The sequence below is a fragment of the Mycteria americana genome, chromosome 11 (genome assembly GCF_035582795.1).
Source record: "Mycteria americana isolate JAX WOST 10 ecotype Jacksonville Zoo and Gardens chromosome 11, USCA_MyAme_1.0, whole genome shotgun sequence".
Taxonomy (NCBI): Eukaryota; Metazoa; Chordata; class Aves; order Ciconiiformes; family Ciconiidae; genus Mycteria; species Mycteria americana.
In genome coordinates, this window is record NC_134375.1 from 21,425,140 (window position 1) to 21,447,614 (window position 22,475).

The window sequence follows — 22,475 nt, forward strand, 5'->3', positions numbered from 1 at the left end:
AGCCAGTGATGCTGGGCAACCCACTGAACGGTGAGATGGTTGCAGGCTCTGGCCGTTAGCGACTAGGGCTGAATTTAAATTAAGTAGAAAACCTGAAGGAATTGAAAACAAAATATGCAAGGAACTAAAAACCAAGTTTGGAAGCTAGTCAGTGCCCTGGTTGTCCCTGTAATAAGCTATAAAATCCCTCCTCTAAAAAAATGCTTTCTGAGCTGTTGATGAAAAAATGCTATGTAAACACTAAGTCTGTTAGTTAATTTGTATTTAAACATTACTTAACAATCCAGTGTTACTATAAAATTGTTTAGTTCTAAAAATGTCAAGCAACAGGAATATAGCTGCCTGTTTATCAGAGGTTTAATAATAAAAATTAGAATAAATATTGACCAGATAAAAACCTAACGTGGAAATACTTAAAAATGCTACTCTTGGAATTGATCCACCTACATATTAAAAAAAAAAAGGGGCTATTTATGATTCATCCAATCGGATTATTCCCTTGCTTCCTGTTTGCAAACAAAGCAATCAACCTCCGATCAAAATAAGCGTTATGGCCAAGACTGTTAACTAATTGCACTGGCGAGAGGTATGCCAATTGCAGCCACCCAAGGATCCAGCGGTGCCACCAATGTCATTAGTTTTTCATTAGCCCTTGTGAAGTGAGACATTTTTCTTAAAGACCTAACTCCCAGAGCCATGTGATCAGGAGATATATTGACTTTTTCTTTTTAGTAGCATGTTTGCAGAGGAAAGCTTTCAAATACTATGCAGCTGAATTAAAATTGCTCAAGAAAAATCAGAAAGAAATGCCAAAAGTGCACTCAGGTGAAATTGTTATTACTTGAATCTGATTAGCTTTAAGCCTCATGGCTGTCAAGGCCTGACGCATTATTTTTGAACGGTAATTCCCATCTAATCTGTCTGTTCTACGTGAAAACACATGGTTACACCTGCCCTCGTGGACAAGACGTGCACAGAGGAAAAAGTGTCATCTGTTTTGTCTGAGATACGTTCACATGCTATGAGGATTTAGCCTTCTTCAGCTGCAAGCGCGTAGCTGAACGTTAATGGGAAGAACACGTCTGAAATAAGGGAGGGACCTAAGTGTCCATCCAGTTTCAGAATGGACTTCTCACAGGGCTGTCAATCTCACCCTGAAGCTACAGAGGACAAATGCAGGACTGCAACAGCTAGAGTTCCTGTGGATGAAATCGTGCACAGAACCCAGGAGATGGAGTTCTCCAACTTCTCCTGCCTTTCGGTGAGACTTGGGAATACATGCGTGTACGTCCCTTCCAAAGGCCACGGTGACATTCCCACTGCAGCGCTCTGCTGCGAGCAAGCAAAACTAAGCTATGACAAATACATCGACACCGGCTATTTGCATTTGAATGAAAATAAAGGTAGTCTGAAAAGAAGGATGGAATAAATTTTTGAAGCAATGACATTCTGGACCCTAGATAATGGCGTGGTTATCTTAACTCTAGTCTCAACTCAAATGGATTAGCACACTCTAGGAAATGTGTTCGCTGCCCTGTTAATGAAGAGAGAGTAAACATTACAACCCCGGCTAACCCTCACTGCTCTAGATGAAAGCCCAAATCAACAATGCGCTTATTTTTCTGGAGATTATGGGAAATCTGGTTCTGTTTTTATTGCGTAGATGTTAGCTGATCGAGTCTGCAGAACTTTGCTCACACGCTAGGCGGCAGTGCCCACCACCACTGCCACCAACACCATCGTACCTGACTCTGCCACATCAGCAATGTTCACCCCTTGCTCTTGTGCCATGAAGCCCAGGACGGAAAAAATTGCGAAGCCAGACACAAAACTGGTACCACTGTTCAGGCATCCCAGCAGCAAACAGTCCCTAAGTCACACATATGTCATGGAGCAAGTTAATTAAAAAAAAATTAACCCATTGTCCCTACTTTATTTACATCATTTAGCTAAAACACTAAACCCCCTTGGATGGAAACTTGCCTATAGCAGTTGTATTTGTACTTGTTGTAGCTCCCCAGGGAAGTCATTGCTCCTAAGCAGATTGCATATGAGAAGAAGATTTGTGTCCCTGCATCTATCCAGACCTAGAGGGAAAGACGGAGAGACTGTTATTACCGGCATCGTCGCATCGCAACACTCAATGCAAACACACAGCTCAGACTATGCAAAATCAACAAAATAATTGCTTCCATTGAGGGTGACAGCTAAAGGATCAGGGAGGGAGGGAAAGAGAACATCACATTTGCAAGGTTGGCTTTTATAGGGAAAAGAAAATGGTTAGCGTCAGAGCCTACAAGAACATCATCTCTTCAACAGTTCCTGTATCCCCTCCCCAGAGATGCTCAGTATTTCTAGTTTCTTAGTCATGCAGCTGATCCTTCCTGTTGGCGCAACAATAAACGTGTTTCAGCACCATAGGAAAGGCAGAAGTATTTATAACATCACTCATTTCTGTTGTCACTCGTTTCAGTCAGAATCAGCCGACAGAGTCACTACACTGAGGATGGGAAAAGCTTGAGAAACAGGGTTGTGTATGTGGTTTGTTTATTTTTCTAGCTTTCTGGTTGTTTCGGTATCTGTTCAAATGCAAGATAAAAAGCCATAGGGGTGGGGGGAAAACAAGCAAAATACAACGCACTTTATACGATATGCATCTGATCTCGCTCTCATGATTCTTTCTCCTCATTACATTAAAAAAAATATACAGACAGAAATAACGGTACACTATCAACTTCCCAGTTAGTAAATACGTAGCAAGCTATCAAAATGCATCCATTGAATCCCATCTGTTCCCTCCTTTCTGCTAAGGCAAGTCTGCTAACGCCAGTACAAACCACCGAGGAGTCCGAGTGAGTGAGAATTAAGACTGCAGACCACTACCTTCTCCCTCCCACCACTGCTCGCCAGCACCTTGCTGACTGGTGGCTCCTTGGAGATGATGCTTTTGCTAGACCGTGGGAGGGGGCCTGCCAGCTCACGTCAATCTTTTCTACATTATTGGCTGATGCTCTGGGCTTAGGGCTAATAGTAGACCATAAAAATGATAGAGTTCCATAAAAGAAGATTCATTCATAAAATATAATGTCTCCTGTGTGTCTCTTGTATAAAGAGGGCAAGACTACAGAATGAAATGAATTTCCACAATATTTCTTTCAATTACACTTCTCCTACTTCAGTTATTTAGCTATCATTGGAGTTTTATTTTAACTAAATACTCATTAGAAAGAAATAGCAAAGACAGACGTTATTCCCTCTCACTGTGACCAACATTTTGTTACTTTCAAAGATCCCTTGTTTTTGGTTTTTTTGGAGGCTATTGCATTTTCTTTGCATTTCTCACGCGATCACTATTGGCTGAAACGATGCTGGTCTGCTCAAGTGTCACATATTTGCACTCTCTGAGCACAGACAGGAATCTTTATCTAATCACAGCCTATACAGAAAGAGTAAGCCTAGCTCCACTAGCCAGGGCTAAGCGAACGGTAGTTCCTGTGCCTCAGAAAGCATTTTTCTCCACCTTTTCATGGCTTTTCATTCTTCTGTTATTTCATTCACGTCTTTCCCAACCTCCTCGTGTTGAGCAGTGGGAGCGTAGTGACACCGGTACTCACAGTTGTCGCTTGTTGTTCCATCTGTGAAGCTCACGTGTGTCTCTCCTTTGAAACTAAAGACTATCCTCATTAAAAAAATGCATCTCCCTTACCTTACCAACAAGAAAGCTGAGATTCTATAACGGGACAGAGTCTACAGCCTCAGAGTCCTTTGACACAAAAAAAATACACACGCATACACACACATACATACACATGGAAAGATGCATTAACACATACAGCAGCGACCTTCTCAAGCAGATCTCTGGAAAATATAACCCAGCATTAATGTTCATGCTATATTTGGACCTCTAAAGACTGTGGAAAAAAAAACTATTGCCATTACACGACCACCATCACCCTCCACCATCCCCCTTTGCGTAGGAAATCGTCCTGCTCCCCATCCTGGTTCTGTACCTGCGGGTCAGCTAACCGTGAGATATCAGGATAAAGATAAAACTTGATGCCTTCTGCAGCTCCAGGCAGGGTCACACCACGGATGAGCAGAACAAGGAGCATGATGAATGGGAACGTGGCAGTAATGTACACCACCTGGAATAAAAAAAAAAATAAAGTATGTTTAGGCTGTGGCAGTCAAGAACACCATTCTGGCACCTCCAGAATCAAGAGAGAGCTAACGATGGGAATTCAAAGCCCCTCATACGTAGAAAGGACCCGACCTGAGTTTCTGTGTCTACTTTCAGTTTAATGGTCTTTATCACCTTCTTGCTGTAGGCCTGGAGGCAACGCAGATTCATTAACCCCTCCAGAGCCCCCCAGACAGCGGTCATGTCACTCAGGCAGAGAACACGCAGGATTTTAAACAACTCGTGACTTTCGTTAGAAATTCTGCCTTTGCCCTGTTTGTCCTCTTCACGTGGCAAGTGCACCTTCACCAGGGAAGCTGAAGAGATCCCCTTGCCGAGGGTGCCTAAAGCATTACCTTATTCTTTATTTGAACTTAAAACCTGCAAACTGGTTTGCAAGCTCTGCTGCTACCTCTAACTTTGCTGTGCAGCCTCAGTACTGCTCCTCCAGGCAATTCCACGAGGCACTTCTTTCAGAGATGAAGAGAATTTGGTCCGTGCTCCTGTGTCTCCCTTCCCATCGCCTTGAACGCATGAAGCCCTTCAGGTTGGCATCAGCCTCAACAGTGGTAATTTCCAGTCCCGTAACTTCGTTCTTGCCCTTGCTGCCTATTCAGCAACATCATTATTGGAAACTAAGGCTCTATTCAACCAGCTTTGAGAATATGTCTTCATTATCTTTAACCTCTATTCCCAGTCTCTTTGAATAACAGCCTACTTCTTCTCTTCTTGTTATCTTCTCATTCATTTGATGAAAGAGCTCTTTGCTTTAATCTCCAGCGCGAGGGTTAATTGAGCTTGCATTTGGACAGTTCTATCTTTAGACCTGCACTTTTTGACCTCTAACATTTTGTTTTCTTTGCTCATCAGTGCTTTCTCTCAGTTTTTATATAACCACTGTGTTACAGTCAAGAATCACCACTGCCCAGGAGAGGGTGTTCTTCATGGAGTCAGATGATCCCCCCAGGTAATTACAGTTTGCTGCCATGAGTTAAAATGTTTTTTTTTCTGTTTTCCAGAATTTGTTTAACTACAGCAAAGCTCCCGGGATGCACCATTTTTCTTCTTAAGTGTGTCCTTTGAGAATAACGAGCAGAACTCAAAGCCTGCATTGCCATAATAATTCATGGAGCCGGACTGATTTCATAAAATGAAAGGAAACCTTTTCATACACGTTCTTTTTAATTCTCCCCTTGAATTTTCTGTATATTTGCCACTGACAATATATATTGCACATTAGCCTGGTTTCACCAAAACTCGAAGGATAAAAGGGGGGGGTTCTGTGCTTTCTATTTTTTTTTAATATAAGCCAGGCCTATGAAAAATCAAAGTTTTCTCACAAGAAAGAGATTCCTGGACTTGCAGGAACTAAGTGAACAACACTCGCAAAGCAGCCTTTGCGCTGCAGGTAAGGATTCTCTCGTTACGCTGGAGGAATTTTTAAGATCAAGCACATTATCCAAAGCATAAGCACAACTATTATTTTTCCTCACGATTTCACGTTTATTTGTCCAATACACTACTACAATATTTAAAAACTATCTTTTTTTTTCCCCCCTCCTCTCTTCAAAGAGCCATGAACACGCTGGAAAGCAGGGAAGTGCTATAAACAACCATCTACTAAAGTAAACTAGACTTCTCAAATAATTCAAGTCCTTCATTAGAGTTTACAGTTTACTTTTGTTTGACCCCAAAGTTAATGGAGTCAACCGGAGACTTTCCAATGGTTTTGTTGGGCTTTGGCTCCGCACCCTCATGAGCTCAGATGCTGCAGAGAGGAGGCAGGGAATTCCCACCAACCACCTTGCCTTAGAAATGAGACCATTTTGCTGGATTTCCAGAAAACACCAATTTTTAGAGAACTGATTTTAGCAGACCTGTTTTCAACCTATTACCTTCACAGGGCCTTGAAATAGTGTACCATAGGGAGCTTGGAAAAATCTCTCAGAGCTACCGTAACCTTTACCGAGCAGACACCAGGCTCGCCAAAGCTCCCGCGGAAATGTGCACTTCCACTCGGCTGCTGCGGGAGATTTACTGCGTTCACCTTTACTATAAAACTTACACCATCACCTCATCGGGCCACATCAATCAGAGGGAACAGAGAAGCAAACAGTTTTGCCAACGTCTGCTTCAGAGGTGTGGAAGCTGTGCTTTGGGGCAAAGCTGGCAGGAATCCAGGGTAAGGCACCAGCATGGTTTTAATGAGGCTCCATGATAAATATCACAGAAAGCAAGACAGAAACGACAGTAAAGCAAGTAGTTTAGTCAACAGTGGAACTAATGAGGTCTGGTCTCCTACGGAGTTTTGTCTCCTGGTTGATTCTGCAGCACGTAACAAGGTAAAAGCGGTAAATGATGCTTTTTCTGCGGTTGAGGTATGTGCAATTGCTCATTTCTCCTGACTTCTCTGCGGGCTGATGCGAGGTGGGTTCACACTATGGCCTTTCCCTCAGGTGGGACACTGACGGGGTCGCTCCCTTCCACCTAGCTGACAAGAAACGTGTGGGAACTTCGCATCTTGGGCCCTCTGTTAGATTTATCTGAAACGCTGCCTCAACCAACAGCCTTGAAAGCTAAGAGCCACACATATGCAATGGCTTCAAAAGCCTTTTCTCATGAAACTAGGTTTAAAACCACAAGTTGTATGCAAGGGGCAATAATATCATGCTTCATGTTGTTAAGTGATTGACCAAGGTTTGCTGTAATTTGTTTCTTGCACTGGAGTAGCATGAGGTTCAGGAATGATTTAACTGTTATCCTTTGGAGAAAAACATGATTCTAAAGAGCACATGATGAGACTAAAACCACAAACTATCTGGGATTTCTGTCAAGGAGAGTGCGTCTAAATGAGTACCTAAGTTTAGTCTCCTATGTCTGCACAGACCTCTTCTGTAAGTGAGCGGCATTTCAAAAATGCCATGCATCCAGCAGTTTCCACTGACTTAAACCATCCCTACCACAGCTATGTTAACATCCACCCCACTGCACTGCGAGTGAACTGGGCTGGTGTGCGAGCACGGACGGGGAGCCCAGCGCACCACACATCACAAGCCGAAGACCTTCCACGCTCATGACACGCATCAGCGGGACGCTCGTCCTCAGAGAGGCGAAGTGGTACTCAGACTGTGCTTGTATCTGCACCTTGATGCCATTCCAGTAACGGCTACTTGACTCACAGGCATTCTGGGCACCGGCAATGACTTTCCGAAGTCAGCTGAATCCCAGTCCCGCTTTTATTCAGTGCAAAAATACGTATTTTTCAAGGAAATGATGAGTAACTTTAAGAACAGCATTACTTAGTATTCCTAACATCTGCTAACTGCAATGATTATAAAAAGGGTAAAAGAGCACTTACTTTCCCAGTGGATTTGACTCCTTTCCAAATGCAGAAGAAACATATCACCCAGACGAGGAGAAGACACAGTGCGAGATCCCACTTGATAATACCAATATCTTCAATTCCCGATGACAAGCTCAGTACGTTCCGCCTGAATATTTGAAAGGAAACAAAACAAGAGAGATGTAGGAGCTCAGCTGACGCAGGGTCTGGCTGTGGTATCTCGGCGCATACGGTGGTGTGTGGGGCAGCAGATGCATGGGAAGATCCCTGCCCTTTGACCGCTGCTCGCTAAGTCAGCATGGCTTATGTGAGCAAAGCTGAGCTTTGCAGCCCTACATCTTCTCTAGGTTTGTGGGACGCTTTCGTTCAATATATTGCACAGCATTTCATTTTAAGCTCTTTTTAGCAGGCTGTGACCACCTCAGGATGAGATAAGAAAGCACGCTCAAAGCACTGCAGCTTTCACATTTGTTCCCTTGAAGACGCGAGACCAGCTCACCCTGGCGTTGCCCCGAACCCCGGCTTTGAAGCCACGTGGCCGCATTGCACGCGATGTCTCCATCACGGACACGTGCAACTGGCCTGCATCCGCGTGCTTCTCTTCCTTTTCAGTTCATTAGCAAGCCTGCCGCAAGGAGGGAAGGCAAGAAGCGATGCAAGAAACCATCGCGCCACGCGGCTTTGCAGGCTGCAGCCGTTACCCGTCCTCCCCCCACAGCCCCCGCGCAGAAACGCTGCCCGGCCGCGCCGCTGGCCGCCCTCAGCACCGCCGCCACCAGGGTCTTGTTTCGCTAACTCCAGCTATTTGGTAAACTTTATTCTGTCACTTAGGTTAACAAATAAAAAGAGATTCCTATCGTAAGCTGGGTCTTAAGGGAGCAACATCTGACCATCCAAATACTCTGTTCCTGAGGGGAAAAATTCATTAAGGCTTCTCTCTTCTGGTAACTGCCACAGGTAATTGCCAAATACTGATTTAAAACTATTTTTTTTTTACTTTCGTGCAACATACGCTGTCCTCACACATTGGACACACCTTCTCATACCTGATACTTACTTCATTTGTCAAATATGTGCGAAAGCACAAACTGTTTCTTACCGTTCACTTAGCTAAAACTCCTCTGCAAATGGACCTACTAAACTCTGAAGAGTTTCTGCAAGGTTTTTTTTTTAAGTCGAGAATTTTGACCTCAATCACAACAGAAATGCCTTGCCCCGAGACTAGAGAAATGACCTCGCTACGTAACAAACTGTTAATTACATTTTATTTTCAGACAACTGTAAAAATCAGCCGCTTTCCTTCACCTAAGTCGGGGAGAGCCGAGACCACAGCAGTCCGGGGTGCCGTACCGGGGTCGGGCCCACAAGCGTGGCGTGCGCAGCCTTGCGTGTGGATCCAGTACAAGACAAACCACTGTGGTTTGGTTTTCCCCTGAATTAATTAAACTTTTTTTTTTTTTCTTCCCCCTACTACCAAGGAAATAATAGCGAATGAAGTCACCGACGGAAAATTTGCAATTAGTTTTTGGAAAAAAAACCTGGATTGACCAGTTTAATAGGAGTCAAACCCTCATCCATCTGTTTTTGTGTCTCTGTTTGCCAAATTCACTCGGATTACCTGTGTGAATGTGTTCTCACACCAAATGCTTTATTCTCTCTGAACGTGTGTGCATTTTGTTATGGAAAAGGACTACTGGCACCAGACAGGGTAAGTCTGCCCTAATCAGCACAGCTATTCAGCACTTACGAGAAACCCCTCGATAATGAATATTTGGCATAAAGTTGCAGTCCTGGTTCACCTGAGCCTAAAGAAACCGGGGAAAAACTTGCTGTGCGTATACAAAAGAAGAAAATACATTTATAAGACGACAAACTTCAGCTGCAACCTTCTGTGGCTTTTTAAAAAATAAATGGCAGTCTTCCAATCCAAGGGGCAGTTCATATTAAAAAGGCAACCTATAGAGCTAGCTCTCAGGAAGCCATGAATAATTAACTGTAAATGCGTTTTGGAGTAGGGAGCTCTATTAATGCATTCAGCTAAGGCTTCTTTGCTTTTTATTAGGGAACTAAAAGCAAATGGTCATCTCACCTACAGTTTGCCCCAGCAACCCTCTCAAGCTTTTTTGGAGGGCAACCCAGTGGGTTCCTGAGAGCCAGGTATGGTACTTTTCTATGGGGAGGCAGCAAGTGACGTGCTGGCTTTCTCTGTCCCGGGTTATCACGTCTCGCAAAGACTGATTACTTCAAGGAATCCACTCACAATTACCAGGGGAGCCTCAGCATTAAAATTGTTTCATGAAATCTAACCCGAGATATTCTTGCCGCAGAAGCACTCAACCGGGATTTGCGACACCCTGAAAATTCAAGTTCAGGAAGGGGCACGAGCCGGGCCATGCTGATAGCTCTGCAACTTTGCCACACAACCCACTGCTGCTTAGATTCAGCCCAGCCCGCTCAACTAACTTCATGCCATTTATGCATGAAGTTGTTACTAATTCTAATTTATAGTCTTGATGCTGCCATTAACTATCACTCATACATAATCAATGGGACAACAGGCCGGGGCCAAGTTTGTTGTAAACACGAGTGCTTGAACCTTGTTCGTACACTAGTATGTTCTAGTGATGTGCAATATGGAACTGTAATAGGAGCCGTAACTGGCTCTAGAACATAAACAGAAATAAAATGAGGAGAGTTATGCAATGCTTGAAGGATATTCCAGCTCGTTAATCAAGTGAATGCAGACAGGACCTTTCGTACCAGGAAAGGCGAAGCACCCTTTCGTGTTGGATGGACAAGAATAACTTAACACTGAAACAGTCGTTCCAGAAGACTATTAGAAGGAGAATAGGAAACAATTTTTAAAACTCTCAAGTTTGCCCCCAAAGGCAGAGACAGCTCGCCTAGATTTTGTTTAGTTTTTGTGTTGCTCCCTTCGGGATTACATACCATTAGCATGTGATCGTCTTTCTTGCGATTTGGACGAATAAAGCCTGCTGATTACCAAATATTTATAAACACTTGGCTAGCACCAGACAATCAGAGGTTTTGTTCAACCATAATTACCCCATAACACTTATCCCTTATGTATTAATACGTGTGTAAGCCTTTAAGGTTTTGGACTTTAAAATAAAATCTTCAGAAATAAGACCTGAAGCATGTGATATCAAGAGGTAAGCCTCCTGATACAAAGCCAGATTTGCTTAACCCCCTCTTATTGCTGCTCAAGCAAGCATGTGATTTGCACAGAACATTAATTCAAATGAACTGAAATGTCAGGCTGTACTATACGTCCAGCCAGGCTGAGAAGGACACGTGTTATTCAACGCAAAGAGGTTAATGCATCAATGTGGTCAATTATATCTGGGCAGCATTAGTTTTACAAAGCAATACTGATGAGGACGCTGCATAAATGTCCCACAATAAAAATGGTATTGGGTTTCAGAAACCAAATACTCACAAACCCCTGAATTAAATCAGAATTAATTGTGCCACAAAACAGATGGATGTCTTCAGTTAAAGACTATTTATTGACCTGTCCTTTCGATGCGGGTAGCTGGCTGCCTGGCAGCTGGCATTGTCTATGATGGCAAAGTACTTGAAAGTTCCTGAAATTATTTTTAGTTTCAGAACTATAAAGAATAGTAGCACGGCTGGGGAAAAACTGGGGATATTAAACGCTTGCACCATGTAAAAGCTACATTACTTTAGTTACAACAGTGTTGCGTGATCTCTGTCCTTACTTTAAGACACAAATAGTTGTTTATGCAGAGAGAACAGCTATTTTTAATACTTCTGTAAGTGCCATGAGTCCCGAAGGCAGCTTGGTCTGTTAAGGGCAGTTTCGCTCATGATGAAACAGTGAGCTGTGGACAGTATGTCTGCATTAGTAGGATTACGGAGCCAAACTCCTCCCGAGTGTGACTCCAGGGAAGAGTTCAGTTTATGATGTTTAAAACTGTTATTTGAGGACAAAAGTTAAAGTGGCTGCAAAGTACAAGGAGAATCGCCTCCACGAGCGCTAATCGCTGAGCAACCTTTGCTCCGGCTCTGCTACAGAAACAGTGAGGGGGAGATGGAGGGAAGGGGAAAGTGCTGTGAGGATCAAGGATTTGTCCTCCAGCCTCATGCACCTCCAGCCTGACTACATCTCTTAGGCTGTGTCTACCTACAGGATGATTTGGTTCAGCTTGCAGGGGAGTTTTGAGGCCAGAAACTCGGTTTCTTTTAGAGGAAACTTAACTAAAAGCTCCACCCCTAACGTGCTCCCATGGGGACATTGTTCCCCCAACCTACGGACAGGCTGCCCTGCCATAAGGCCCTTCACCACGTACCTGCTGTGTTATTACCCACGGAAAGCTCTGGTGTCCCCTGAGGTCTTGGAGACCCTACTCTTTCTTTTACAACCCGTTTTCCAACTCCCATCCCTGTTTCCTTTTGCTATGGTAGCTTCAGTCTCCTGAAGTGGACGTGCCACCTGGGGCCCCAGGGAGACAACCTGGCCCATAAATCTGTGCATTACAGGAGCAGAAGCTTCTGGAGCAGCAGGACAACCCCAGGGACACATCAGGAGGCTGCTAAGCTCATGGCTGCCTCCAGGTACAAGAGGACCTGTGAGCAAAATTACTGCACAAAATTGGAGATGAACACAGTGCTTCTGAAGTCCTGGGAGAGTAACTCTACTTCAGGGGCAGCACTGTGGACCCACACGTCTTAGGAAGGCCTTGAGGAAACCTTTGAACATCCTACCAAGCCAGCCACTCATTTGGATTCAAGGCCCTCAGTCCCAAAGTCATTGCGGGAGAGTCCAAAGGAGTGAGAGCTGTTTATTCTTCTGCTGCAACTTGCCTCTAAGTTCCCCTAAAATATCCAAAGGTACATTTAACAAACCTTTTCCAACTCCCTCCATATTTACAAGGGAGGAAGCCACCTGGGAAAGTATCTGATGCTCAACATGGAAACGCAGTGCTCATGGCATGGTGAGAACGGCTGCCCTTACAGCCTGCACCCTGTCTCTCACACCGGTCACCGGTGCCTCTTGACAAACTGCTCATCCAAGATCCAATCTGCCCTTTGTATTTTGGCTCTTGTGTTACAAATTTTAGCACAGTTCATAACAGTATTTTTTTCCAAACCTAATGCATGCCAAATATCTTTGGCATGAACATCATTCCTGCTGGGGCTATTGGCTGACACTTCTTTTTAAAAATAGAGAAGTAGGTACAAGTTGATCAGGGACCAAACTGGACTTTAAACATGCTGAAAAAGCCAAGCTCGGTCAGAAACTAATTCTACTCTTAATTGACCATCTGAGCAAGCCAAGAAAAAACAGCCTTCTTCCTAAGCTATTTGTAGATCCTTTGGATATAAGTTTCCCTACAGGTGTCTTCCTCTGCTGCTATGTTTTGACGCCTATATAAACACACAGAGCTTTGAGGTCATGCCCGCTCAGAAATCAGGTTATGCAATAGAATTTAAAACTTGAAAAATAAGAGAGAAATGGGAATAAGTAGCTTAGGCCTGAAGAAATCCAGGCATCTGGCAAAACAGAGTCTCCTCAGAGACTGCAGAGAAAAATGGTGTAACAAAGATGACCTGAGAAACCTACAGTACAGGACAACGTTCACTGCCTCTGTTGGTTTTATTGGTGAGGTCAATGCCTTGCTTCGTTGTCAGAGTGATAAGAGATGTGTTATAGCTTCACAAAGTGTACTGCAAATGCTAACAGCTGGGGAAGAGGGAAAGGCAACCACAACGGGGCTGATCTGTCGCTGTTTTCCTTGTAAATCCCTGCTATCGGGGCATCTGAAGTGACTTGTTTCTGTTCTCATGCTGCGCTTAAGAGAATCGCAACCAAGAAGGAAACAAGTTTTCTTCCAAATCAGAAATTACACCGGGCTCCCTGTACGCTCTAGGATGAACGCAGTTATACATCGAATGCCTTCCTCCACTGCTCCCAGACTGACCAGTCTGCCTCAGGATGGGCGAGAACCAGTAGCAAACACCACTCAAGCAACTGACATCCAGAGCAATTTTCTTTTCCCGTCTAACGTTCCCCATGGGGCTTCCATAAAATCTCTGGCGTGCCACCGAAGCACCCCAAAGGCATCACGAAGAGGGGGTACTTACTCCCAAAATTCCGTGACAGGAGAGGTGAAGTTAGTGGCATTCAGTGATATCCAGAGCGTTTTGTTCTTCCTGAGAGTGTCTTCCACGCAGGTCGGAGTGTTCCACTTCTGGTGGCAGTGCGCCCATGGCAGGACGCTCTGGAACGACTGGAACAGGTAGTAGAGTCCCCAGGCCAGGATCACGATGTAGTACACGTTCAGAAGGGACACAATCACTATGGAAGCATAACCAATTCCTGGCGAGAGGGGGAGAGAAAAGAAACACGAGCAGAAGTGACAGCCGCTTCTTGCCAGGGTGCCTTGTGATCTCGTGGAGCTGGTGCTATTCCCGCTGTGTTGTGGACTTGTATCCTGCTCTACCACACCGCTGTTGGAAGCTCAACTCAACTCGATCACACGTAAGCACAGCCCTGCCACCTCCTCTGACGAGCAAGGGCACTCAGGGTTGAGTTTCTGGCTGTGGTTTGCTGACCACATCGGAGGGGAGGTCTGCAGGACGTCTACCCAATTTAACACTAACCCGGCTATTTCAAGTTTTATTAAAAGGAAATCAAGGCATCACACTTCACTTATTTGGGAGCTACACCATCTCATATCTTAGGTACCTGCTTGGGCAACATCATTCTCACCACTCCGTCCCCCAAGCCAGCTTCCTTGGAGGCAGCTCGGCTGGGCAGCCCCTGCACCACTCATACTTATCGACTGGCTTGGCTCAGCCTATGCGCAAAAAAAAAAGACAGTTCTTGAATGAGTTGAAAAGGAAAATTCCGAAGCTATCAATGTGAAAGCTGCTGCTTCTGCCCCAGTTTCACTTGTGCAAAGGAAGAATGATATTTGTAGCTGTTACGGTTAATTAGATCAATGTTTAACTCTGCTATCAATATTTGATGATAAAAAATGTTCCCTATTTGTTTTTATAAGCAGGTCATGGGCAGATAAGGGCGAGTCCTACACAACTTCAGGAGGTGGTGGAATGCTGTTCTGGCAGAGGCTTCAACCAAATACAACAACTGTTCTGAGCCTGGTATCTCTCTCCTAGCTCGGCAGTTGAGCTCCACCAGCAGATGCATACTACATCTTAAGTCAGAAGCAGTCACTGTTTGTTTTAATACAAAATGAAAGGACTCTGAAAAGTCTTCTTTACTGAAAATCTCTTAGCTCCAAAAAGCTTACAAAGTTTGCCATTTAGGAATAACAGGGGAAAAAAGAGATTTCCTTTAAAAGCTTAGAGCAGTGTCTTACAAGAGGACGGAAAGCCTATGAGGTTCCCTTTAACATCACTCTGATGGCTACCCCAGCACGTGGGATACCTGCCTCATATTTTATACTTTCAAACCTTATTGCAACAAAAGTCTTTACCACCAGAGATTATTTTTATGCCAGGTGAAAACAACCAGAGCAAGTGCCATTTATTCTGTACAGCTGCATTTCATTCAGGATATACAGCTAGTCACATTATTAGGGCTACAATTTCTCTTTACGGATGCCTGGGATATTGTTATTTAAACAAGGAACATTCCTTCCTCAAAAAAAAAAAAGGTTTCATAAAAGCGGAAGGAGGAGGAAGAAAATGGAGCTAAAGCAGCACAAGTACATCAACTTCAGCAGCGTTCTGAGTATTAGGTGGGAGGGTGAGCCATGGAGAAAGCCCTCACTTCTGCCTGGGGTGACATAAGGGGAGAGAGATGCCTGGAACAGCGGCGGTGGCAGAGGTAGAGACACGTCATCATGGAGTGCCCACTCTTCCCAAATGGGATTTGAGGAGTCTCATTATTCCAAATGATTCTGCCTGTGCTGTCTGGCTGTAATGAGTAATCTATACCTAAGACAGGCACCCTCAGTAATTTTTCTAACCTGTCCTTCATTTTTCATTCTAGTTAACTTCCATAACGGCATTCGTATAGTTCCTGTGAGCAGTGAGTGATTCTTCATTCGCTGGCAAAGGCCCTTGAGTAACACCAGACCAACATGCCTGTTTGCCAGGACCTGCTCGGTTATGTCCAAGTCCCTCTCCTGAATCCTACCACAAAATGCTGTCCAGGTTTTGGCTGTATCAGTAACAGAGGGAGGACGCCAATGATAAGCTTTCATATGACAGAGGGAGTTTGATTTCCAGACCAGAATAGTATTTTGAAGGTGCTTTCACGAAGGCCATGTAAAAGGCTCTAGCCTTCCAAAACAACACCTTCTCCGATAGCTGTGAATAAAATGTGCAACTGCCTTTTTAAGGCACAATATGCAACTTCTTTCTTGCTTATCGGCAGTTCTGCCAGTTAACAAGACGATAGCATCAAAATCAATACCTTACTTTGTCCTTCAGACTCTCTGACTTCTACCTTTCCAGGAACCAATATCATACCCTCAATTACTACAGCAAATAGCTGAATTAATGGACAATGAGGGGAAGAGTGTTGCTGCATATGGTTTACAGAGGTGTCTTTAAGCAGTAAAGCACATCAAGATGTACTAACCAGTGAAAATAGGGCAGATCTTTTCCCAGCATGTAATTCCACCTTCAGAGGTATACTGTCCTAGCACCACCTCCAGGAAGAACACGGGAAGACCTCCCCCAAACAGGAAAATGAAATAAGGTATAAGAAATGCACCTGTTGAGAAAATATAATAGTACAAAATTGAGGTGAAGTGAGTGCCGTTACACAAGGTAGTCGAAAAAATGTTAACAGACGTATATAAACAAAGCAACATATTTGATACTTTAATAGTAGTATAGAATAATCTTATTCTGGGGTATTTTTGCTCATATCCAAACTCTGTAAGTGGAATGGGTACATGAAGCTGGAGAGGGCATTTTCTTACCTTTTTAAAGTGAAAATCTGCAATAACAATGGGGTTAGGCACACAACAGATTCATGTGGCTCAGAATGCTCTTATTCTGAAATCCACTGGTCTGAAATCCTACTGGTCTATATTAATAGCATGTCTTTTGGATAAAACTCAGACTCAATTGTAGCAGGAGTAAAAGAGCAGAAAAGGTTCAGTAGTATAAAATTTTAAATTGCTTTTGGTTTTCCCTAATTGTTTTAACAAAAACAAGTAATAAAACAATCTCTTCCAAAGACTGATGAAGACGGCAGAAAAGAGATGTGTGATTCTTCTTTTTAAAAACTGGATGAAGGCACTGAAAAATAGCAAGCATGAGGCAGACGGATTGATTCATGAGAATGAAATAAAGAAATACTCACCTCCGCCATTTTTGTAGCAGAGATACGGGAACCGCCAGACGTTGCCTAAACCAATAAATCCACCAGCCACGGACAGCAGAAAGTCAATCTTGCTCGCCCACTTCTCCCGCTGGGGCGGCTTTCCTTCTGCCTCATCCTCAGGCCGTGTCCCGGGGCTCTTGCCGGGGGAAGGTTTGAGGATATCCTTGTGGAAATCTTTCAAGCACTGAAGCTTTTCCTTTGTTGCCATATTTCTGCTTTCTACATAGGAAAAAAAAAAAAATACCCTGGGTTTATTAAACAGTCTTTACTGGTAGAGCTCTCTAACACTGCAAGAACTGTTTAACCAAACTCAAGTTCCATAAAAACCAGTGCTGTTTATCAAGCTGAGATATGAAAATACATCTGCTGCCTTCGCTGACCAGGAGAGACAAACCACCCCTGGACTCTGCGGTCACCTCTTTGCGGCCAATGCAGGGAGGGGACAGCAAAGGTTTGTCACCGCTGCCTACCTGCTGGCTGCAGACAAAAGGTGTGTAAAGCCTGCACGCTGCACCGGCGTCAGCAAATGGTGTTACTGAGCAAGCGTCTCATGCTGTTTTCGTGCCCGTAATAGGGTACAAATCACTGCATCTGATTCCTTCTCAAACATTTAAGTGAAATACAGCAGACTAGTAAATCTCACCTTTCCAGATAAAACCCATTCCTCTATTTCCCAATAACCTGAACCATCCTATATCATTTATTGCCTGCAATTTCCTTTCCCTGAAGTATTATAAAGCTTTCAGAAAACTATACATTCATAAAAACTGGAACGGAAAGTCATTTGTTCTAATCAGCCTGCAGGAAGTGAAGGAATCTTTTCAGTTTATTCCATTTTCATAACTGCACTGTTTTCCCTTGACATCAGTAAAGGGACAAAAATAAACCTTTATATTCAATTATTGTCTTATATGCACCTATGCAATTGAACAGTTTGCCAAGAATGATGGCTCCTTAGTTAACTAAAAAGTCAGTGGCATGAGTCACCCGATGCAAAACCCAAAGCATATTCAATCATAGCTGGTTTTATAATTTATATATATAATTTACGACGTTCAAAAATCATAGATTGTGTAAAAAGAGTAACAGAAAGAATTACTCTAACAAATGCCTTTTTGTCCAGGATTTCCTAATGAAAACAATTTCAGAATAACTTGTAGCTCTTATGTTAACTCAGATCCCAGGCATATGAGGCCAATTCGTTCCCCACATAAGTCAAGTGACTTCAGCTGGATCTGACCAGTTATTTTTGCATAGTGTTTTGATACTGAAAAGCACGTGAAATTTTCACCAGAACCAGGCAAACCAGCAAGTTAATTCCAGACCACAACCATTCCCTGCTTGTACATGTCATTATGGGTGCACAGTCATAAAAAAATCATGCTACAGATTATCCCATTTGATAGCTGCAAGCCTCCCTCGTACCTGCTTGCTGGTTTTGATCTCTAACCTGATTTAGCTTGTGGCAGTGACCTGAAACCTGAGTTGACATTAGCTCTGCAGGAAGTTTTTAATCCGAACATGATTTTGAGATAGATATGCATCACTGTACCCGTAAATCTTTCCATCCACCTCGGAAAGTTTCAGAAGGCTAACATTTTTGGAAACCACAGCAGCTCAGTATTCGCCCCACTGACATATTGGTGGCCTTTGCAAAGCAGCAGTCGCCTATCAGGCCGTGATCTAAAAAGGGACTTTAATCTTCACAATGCTAATCATTATGACTTTCTACCGCTTTTTAAAAAAAGGCCACTGCTGACTGCATGGCGGCGATATGAGCAACTGCAATACCTCCTGGTCAACAGCAGAGAGAGCTCACAGAAGGAGAAAGTCCATCACAAGGTGATGGATCATCACCACCCACTGCAGGGGTATGAGGCCAGGACACATACCCCTCTAGAATATCTCCTATTGGTTTCTGTTAGAGACATGGTATGAGATAAAGTTGAGTAGCAGCTGAATAAAAATGGTAGGGCCAGCTCTAAAACAGCCTTTAGGCACCTAGTTGCTTCAGGGAATTAATTCACGATAGCTAACTCGTGTTCCTAGTATCATGCATGGAGATTAATGGAGGTGCCTCCAAGAGGGATCCACAGTAGCCTTAACCTCCCTGGGACATCCGCATCTGACTCCAAGCCCCAAACAGGTACCACCCTGCACCATCCCCTGGAGTCATCTCTTGGGGGAGAAAAAAAAAAAACCAAGTAGGTGCAACCGCTTTTCTTCAAAGAGGTACCTACACGGCGGCTGATGTCCTGCCCTCACTGCAACAGCAACCGGGCATGGAGAGAGCCCAATTTCACTTTCTTTTGCTATTTGTGCTGCTGGAATCCCTATCTTTCATCTTGCAGGAGAATGTCATAACCATCAGGCAACAGGCTATTCTGGGCTGAGGAATGGAGGGCATTTGGACTGTCTCTCATGGAAGCTGTTCTTTGCAGGGGTTACTGAAATACTCATCAACAGAGGATGAAAGTGTGCGAAAGAGAGAGTAACACACCTAGGGTTTAGGGTACGCTCTTGGTTTTTCGACAATTTTTCGGTGAACTGCTGGGACAGCCATAAACCTGCTTAACAGGGCACAGAGATATATACATTTAGAGATCCTTGCAGGATTAAGGTTTGAAATAGGAGCTTAAGTGCTCCCCATGGGGACTGATACTCGAAATACCCCGAAACAGAACACTGGGCACGCAGGGAACATTTATGTAAAAAAAATGAGGGGACCTACAGACATCAGCCACCTCTGAAATGAAAAACTCTTCCAGGATTGCAGATTTTTGGAATCTACTTTTCTCTTGCAACACAGAGTTCTTTATTTTTCTGCCAGCTCTAATCTTCTCGCCTGTGGATTTACGTTGACCCAGGTGTTACTCAGTTCTACCCAGAATTTGCAAGCCTGACCAATTGATTGCATTCTGTAAACCCTAACTCTCCCTGGGACAAGGTGATCACCCTGTGGTTTGTCCTAATTACCCGCACACAAAGTGTGCAATGGTGCCTTTTCGGACCGCTACTTCCTAACTGCGTGGGACTGCATTTTAAAAAGGGATTTCTAATTTGTCTTAAGACACCCCAAATTAATGGCCATGCTTGAAAACCTAATTACTGAGCGTAAATTTTGTTTCAGCCTTAGCTGGGGTGTGAAGATGGATCGTGATCTTTCCCTTAGCCCACAAATGACAAATCCTCAAGGTCCCGCTTGCTTTTGGGGTGGCTGTTTCACCGTACGGGTGCCAGGAGATAGACCACCACAGCTCTCGCTAGCGGGGCATGGTACAGTACCTATCCAACGCCTGCACAAAATTAGTAACAGCCCAGTTTTGCTGTGTATCTCTTATCTAGTCTTGCTAAAATCCCGATTGTGTTTCGAGGGCCGGCAGCTGTGGCTGGCAGGCACGTACCGTCGACCAATACCATAGGAATTGACGCTAAGCGGCCACCTGGGACTGCGGTCCCAGCCCATGTCACGTTCAAGGGATGTCAGATTTATCCCCCTTTGCTGCCAACCATTGGTGTCCACCCAGCCATTCCCAATTACAGGAACTGTCTACAAAGGCTGCAAGGGTGGGGGGTACGGGCGATTCTCCTTGGCAAAGAAAAGCCAAGAAAATCAAGTTTGTTTAGTGAAAGGCATTGTCTTTTTCCTTAATGGGGTTGGAGTTTCATTTCCTTTAGTTATGTCCCACTGGGTGAGGTTAAAATGGCTCTTAAGGGAAATAGTCTGACAGAGATGCTGAAACAATATGTTGTCACCGCCCAGGTCAGAACCAGAGAATAATAGGTTATTTTTACTGTATCACTTAGTGGGGATGGTATCCGAGATCTAAGTCCATTTGATTCCCCCAAGGAAATATATTGTAAGAAAATGCTCTTACAACCACATAGTCCAAAAGGAGCGACCCAAGGCTGAGACGCATGTCTGCCTCCCAGAGACACACGTCTGCCTTCCAGGAGCCACATCTGCCTGCAGAGTACCTCCTCCAGGAAGCTTCGGATGGCCCCAGGAAGCTCTGGCTTCATCTGATGAACTTGATATGGATAAATAAAAAGCAGTAGAGAAGCCTGCTGTTTACAGTGTGCTACTAGGCTGGGTCCAGCCAAACAGCTACAGCCTGACCTGAAAGCAAGGGGAGAAGGGATCCAGACTGGGCCAGACCCAGGATCTGCTCTCGCGTACACTGGTACAAACCCTAATTAACTGCGGTTGAAGTGATCGATTGTCAAATCGATGCTGGTAAAACGTGGAAAAGCAGAACAAGGGAGCAAGCGCGGGCTCTTTGCAATTCTCAAGCACCTGCTCCCGGGTGCGGCCAGGAGCACCTCAAGGGCTCCTCTCCTTCCGCAGGAGAATCACGCATCTGGCCTTTGCACAGATTTCCTCATTTGAAATAGCCCCTGCGAGAACCCAAACTCTCTTGCTGCCCCCCGTGACTGATTAGTCTTTGGTGCACAGCTGAAAATACCAAAAGATTAGCCATAAGCAGAGAGCTTTCGCAGCCAGCCCAGCTTGGGCCATCTACTGTGCTACAGTTATCGTATCTTTGCACGTACAGCCTGCACCTCAGCTAACCCATACCCTTTAAAAAATACTGGCATTGAAATGTAATCCTTCATAACATGCAAAAAATGAGGCGTAGGGGAAGGGGGAGGCACTGGGCAGAGGGATCAGGTGATGAGAGATGCAGATGGGGGAAGGCCACCAGCGCCGACAGGACCTGCTGGTTGTCGGAACAGACACAACTCACATTACTGCTGAACCACTGACTTTTTTTGACAGACAACCCACAGATTACACATCTGAAAATACACTGTTCCATTTCTGCTTTGGGATTACAGTAATGATCCGCTCCAAGCTTCTTATAGCCAAAGACAGGCGACCAATGCAGGGTAACACCTTCCAGGAGGAGCCCTGAGGACGAGTTCATCATGGATGCTACCTCACTTAATAATCTTCAAAACAATGGTTTTCCAAATGCTGATGGAAACACAAGAATGAAAGCCTGCCTGTACACACAGCTAGGCATTTGTAAACATTTACGCATGCTAAAATGCATGCCCTGTCTTGTGTCTGAAGATCAGAAACCACAGCAAAGGAGCTACTTCTTTTTTGGTCAATGCATATAAACTCTTAATAGGGATCCAACACACTGAATTGGTGACTAGAATCCTAACTGAACATTTGTTTTCTAGCTCCTTCTTCCATTAGAAAACTAAAAGCAACGTACATACTCAGAGTGTCTCTGACCTTGATGGGAATGCTGCCTGAGGAATGACTGTACGGCTGTACTGCTGATTTTATGGACTATTTTTGCAGCATGATGTGTACCACCACTGCTTTTGCTTTCAAGGACCTTTTTCTACTAAGTGCAGCCTGTGCAGACTGCATGCCTTGAGCTTCTCAGTGCTCTCTCCTCCTCTTCTATCTCAATGGCTTTTGAAAGACATCTGTTTATCACATTATAATTGATTTTTCTAACCCTGCTTAAACTCATTGCCTCTTTAGACGTTACCATCTCTCTTATTTTTCTGCCATTTTTTTCTTTTGTATCTTGGAAAATCAAAGTCAACCTCCCTTAAAAAATTGAGCTTTCCTAGAT

At 44.2% G+C, this 22,475-nt stretch overlaps 1 protein-coding gene across 8 annotated transcripts in view; it reads right to left on the reverse strand.

The window, feature by feature from the left end:
* The window catches only part of SLC6A6 (solute carrier family 6 member 6), a 119,766-nt gene that overhangs the window by 17,743 nt on the left and 79,548 nt on the right, over positions 1-22,475 (reverse strand). For 7 of the 8 annotated variants that reach the window (XM_075514114.1, XM_075514112.1, XM_075514117.1 and 4 more), the window contains 7 exons: positions 16,855-17,094; positions 16,123-16,257; positions 13,653-13,887; positions 7,539-7,671; positions 4,011-4,145; positions 1,984-2,087; positions 1,746-1,870 (listed from right to left, as the gene is read on the reverse strand). In XM_075514114.1, the coding sequence (XP_075370229.1) occupies positions 1,746-1,870; positions 1,984-2,087; positions 4,011-4,145; positions 7,539-7,671; positions 13,653-13,887; positions 16,123-16,257; positions 16,855-17,083 (1,096 nt within the window). In that variant the 5' untranslated portion in view covers positions 17,084-17,094. Of the gene's footprint in view, positions 1-1,745; positions 1,871-1,983; positions 2,088-4,010; positions 4,146-7,538; positions 7,672-13,652; positions 13,888-16,122; positions 16,258-16,854; positions 17,095-19,375; positions 19,420-22,475 lie in introns of those variants that run through there. The other variant, XM_075514116.1, reaches the window with a different exon arrangement.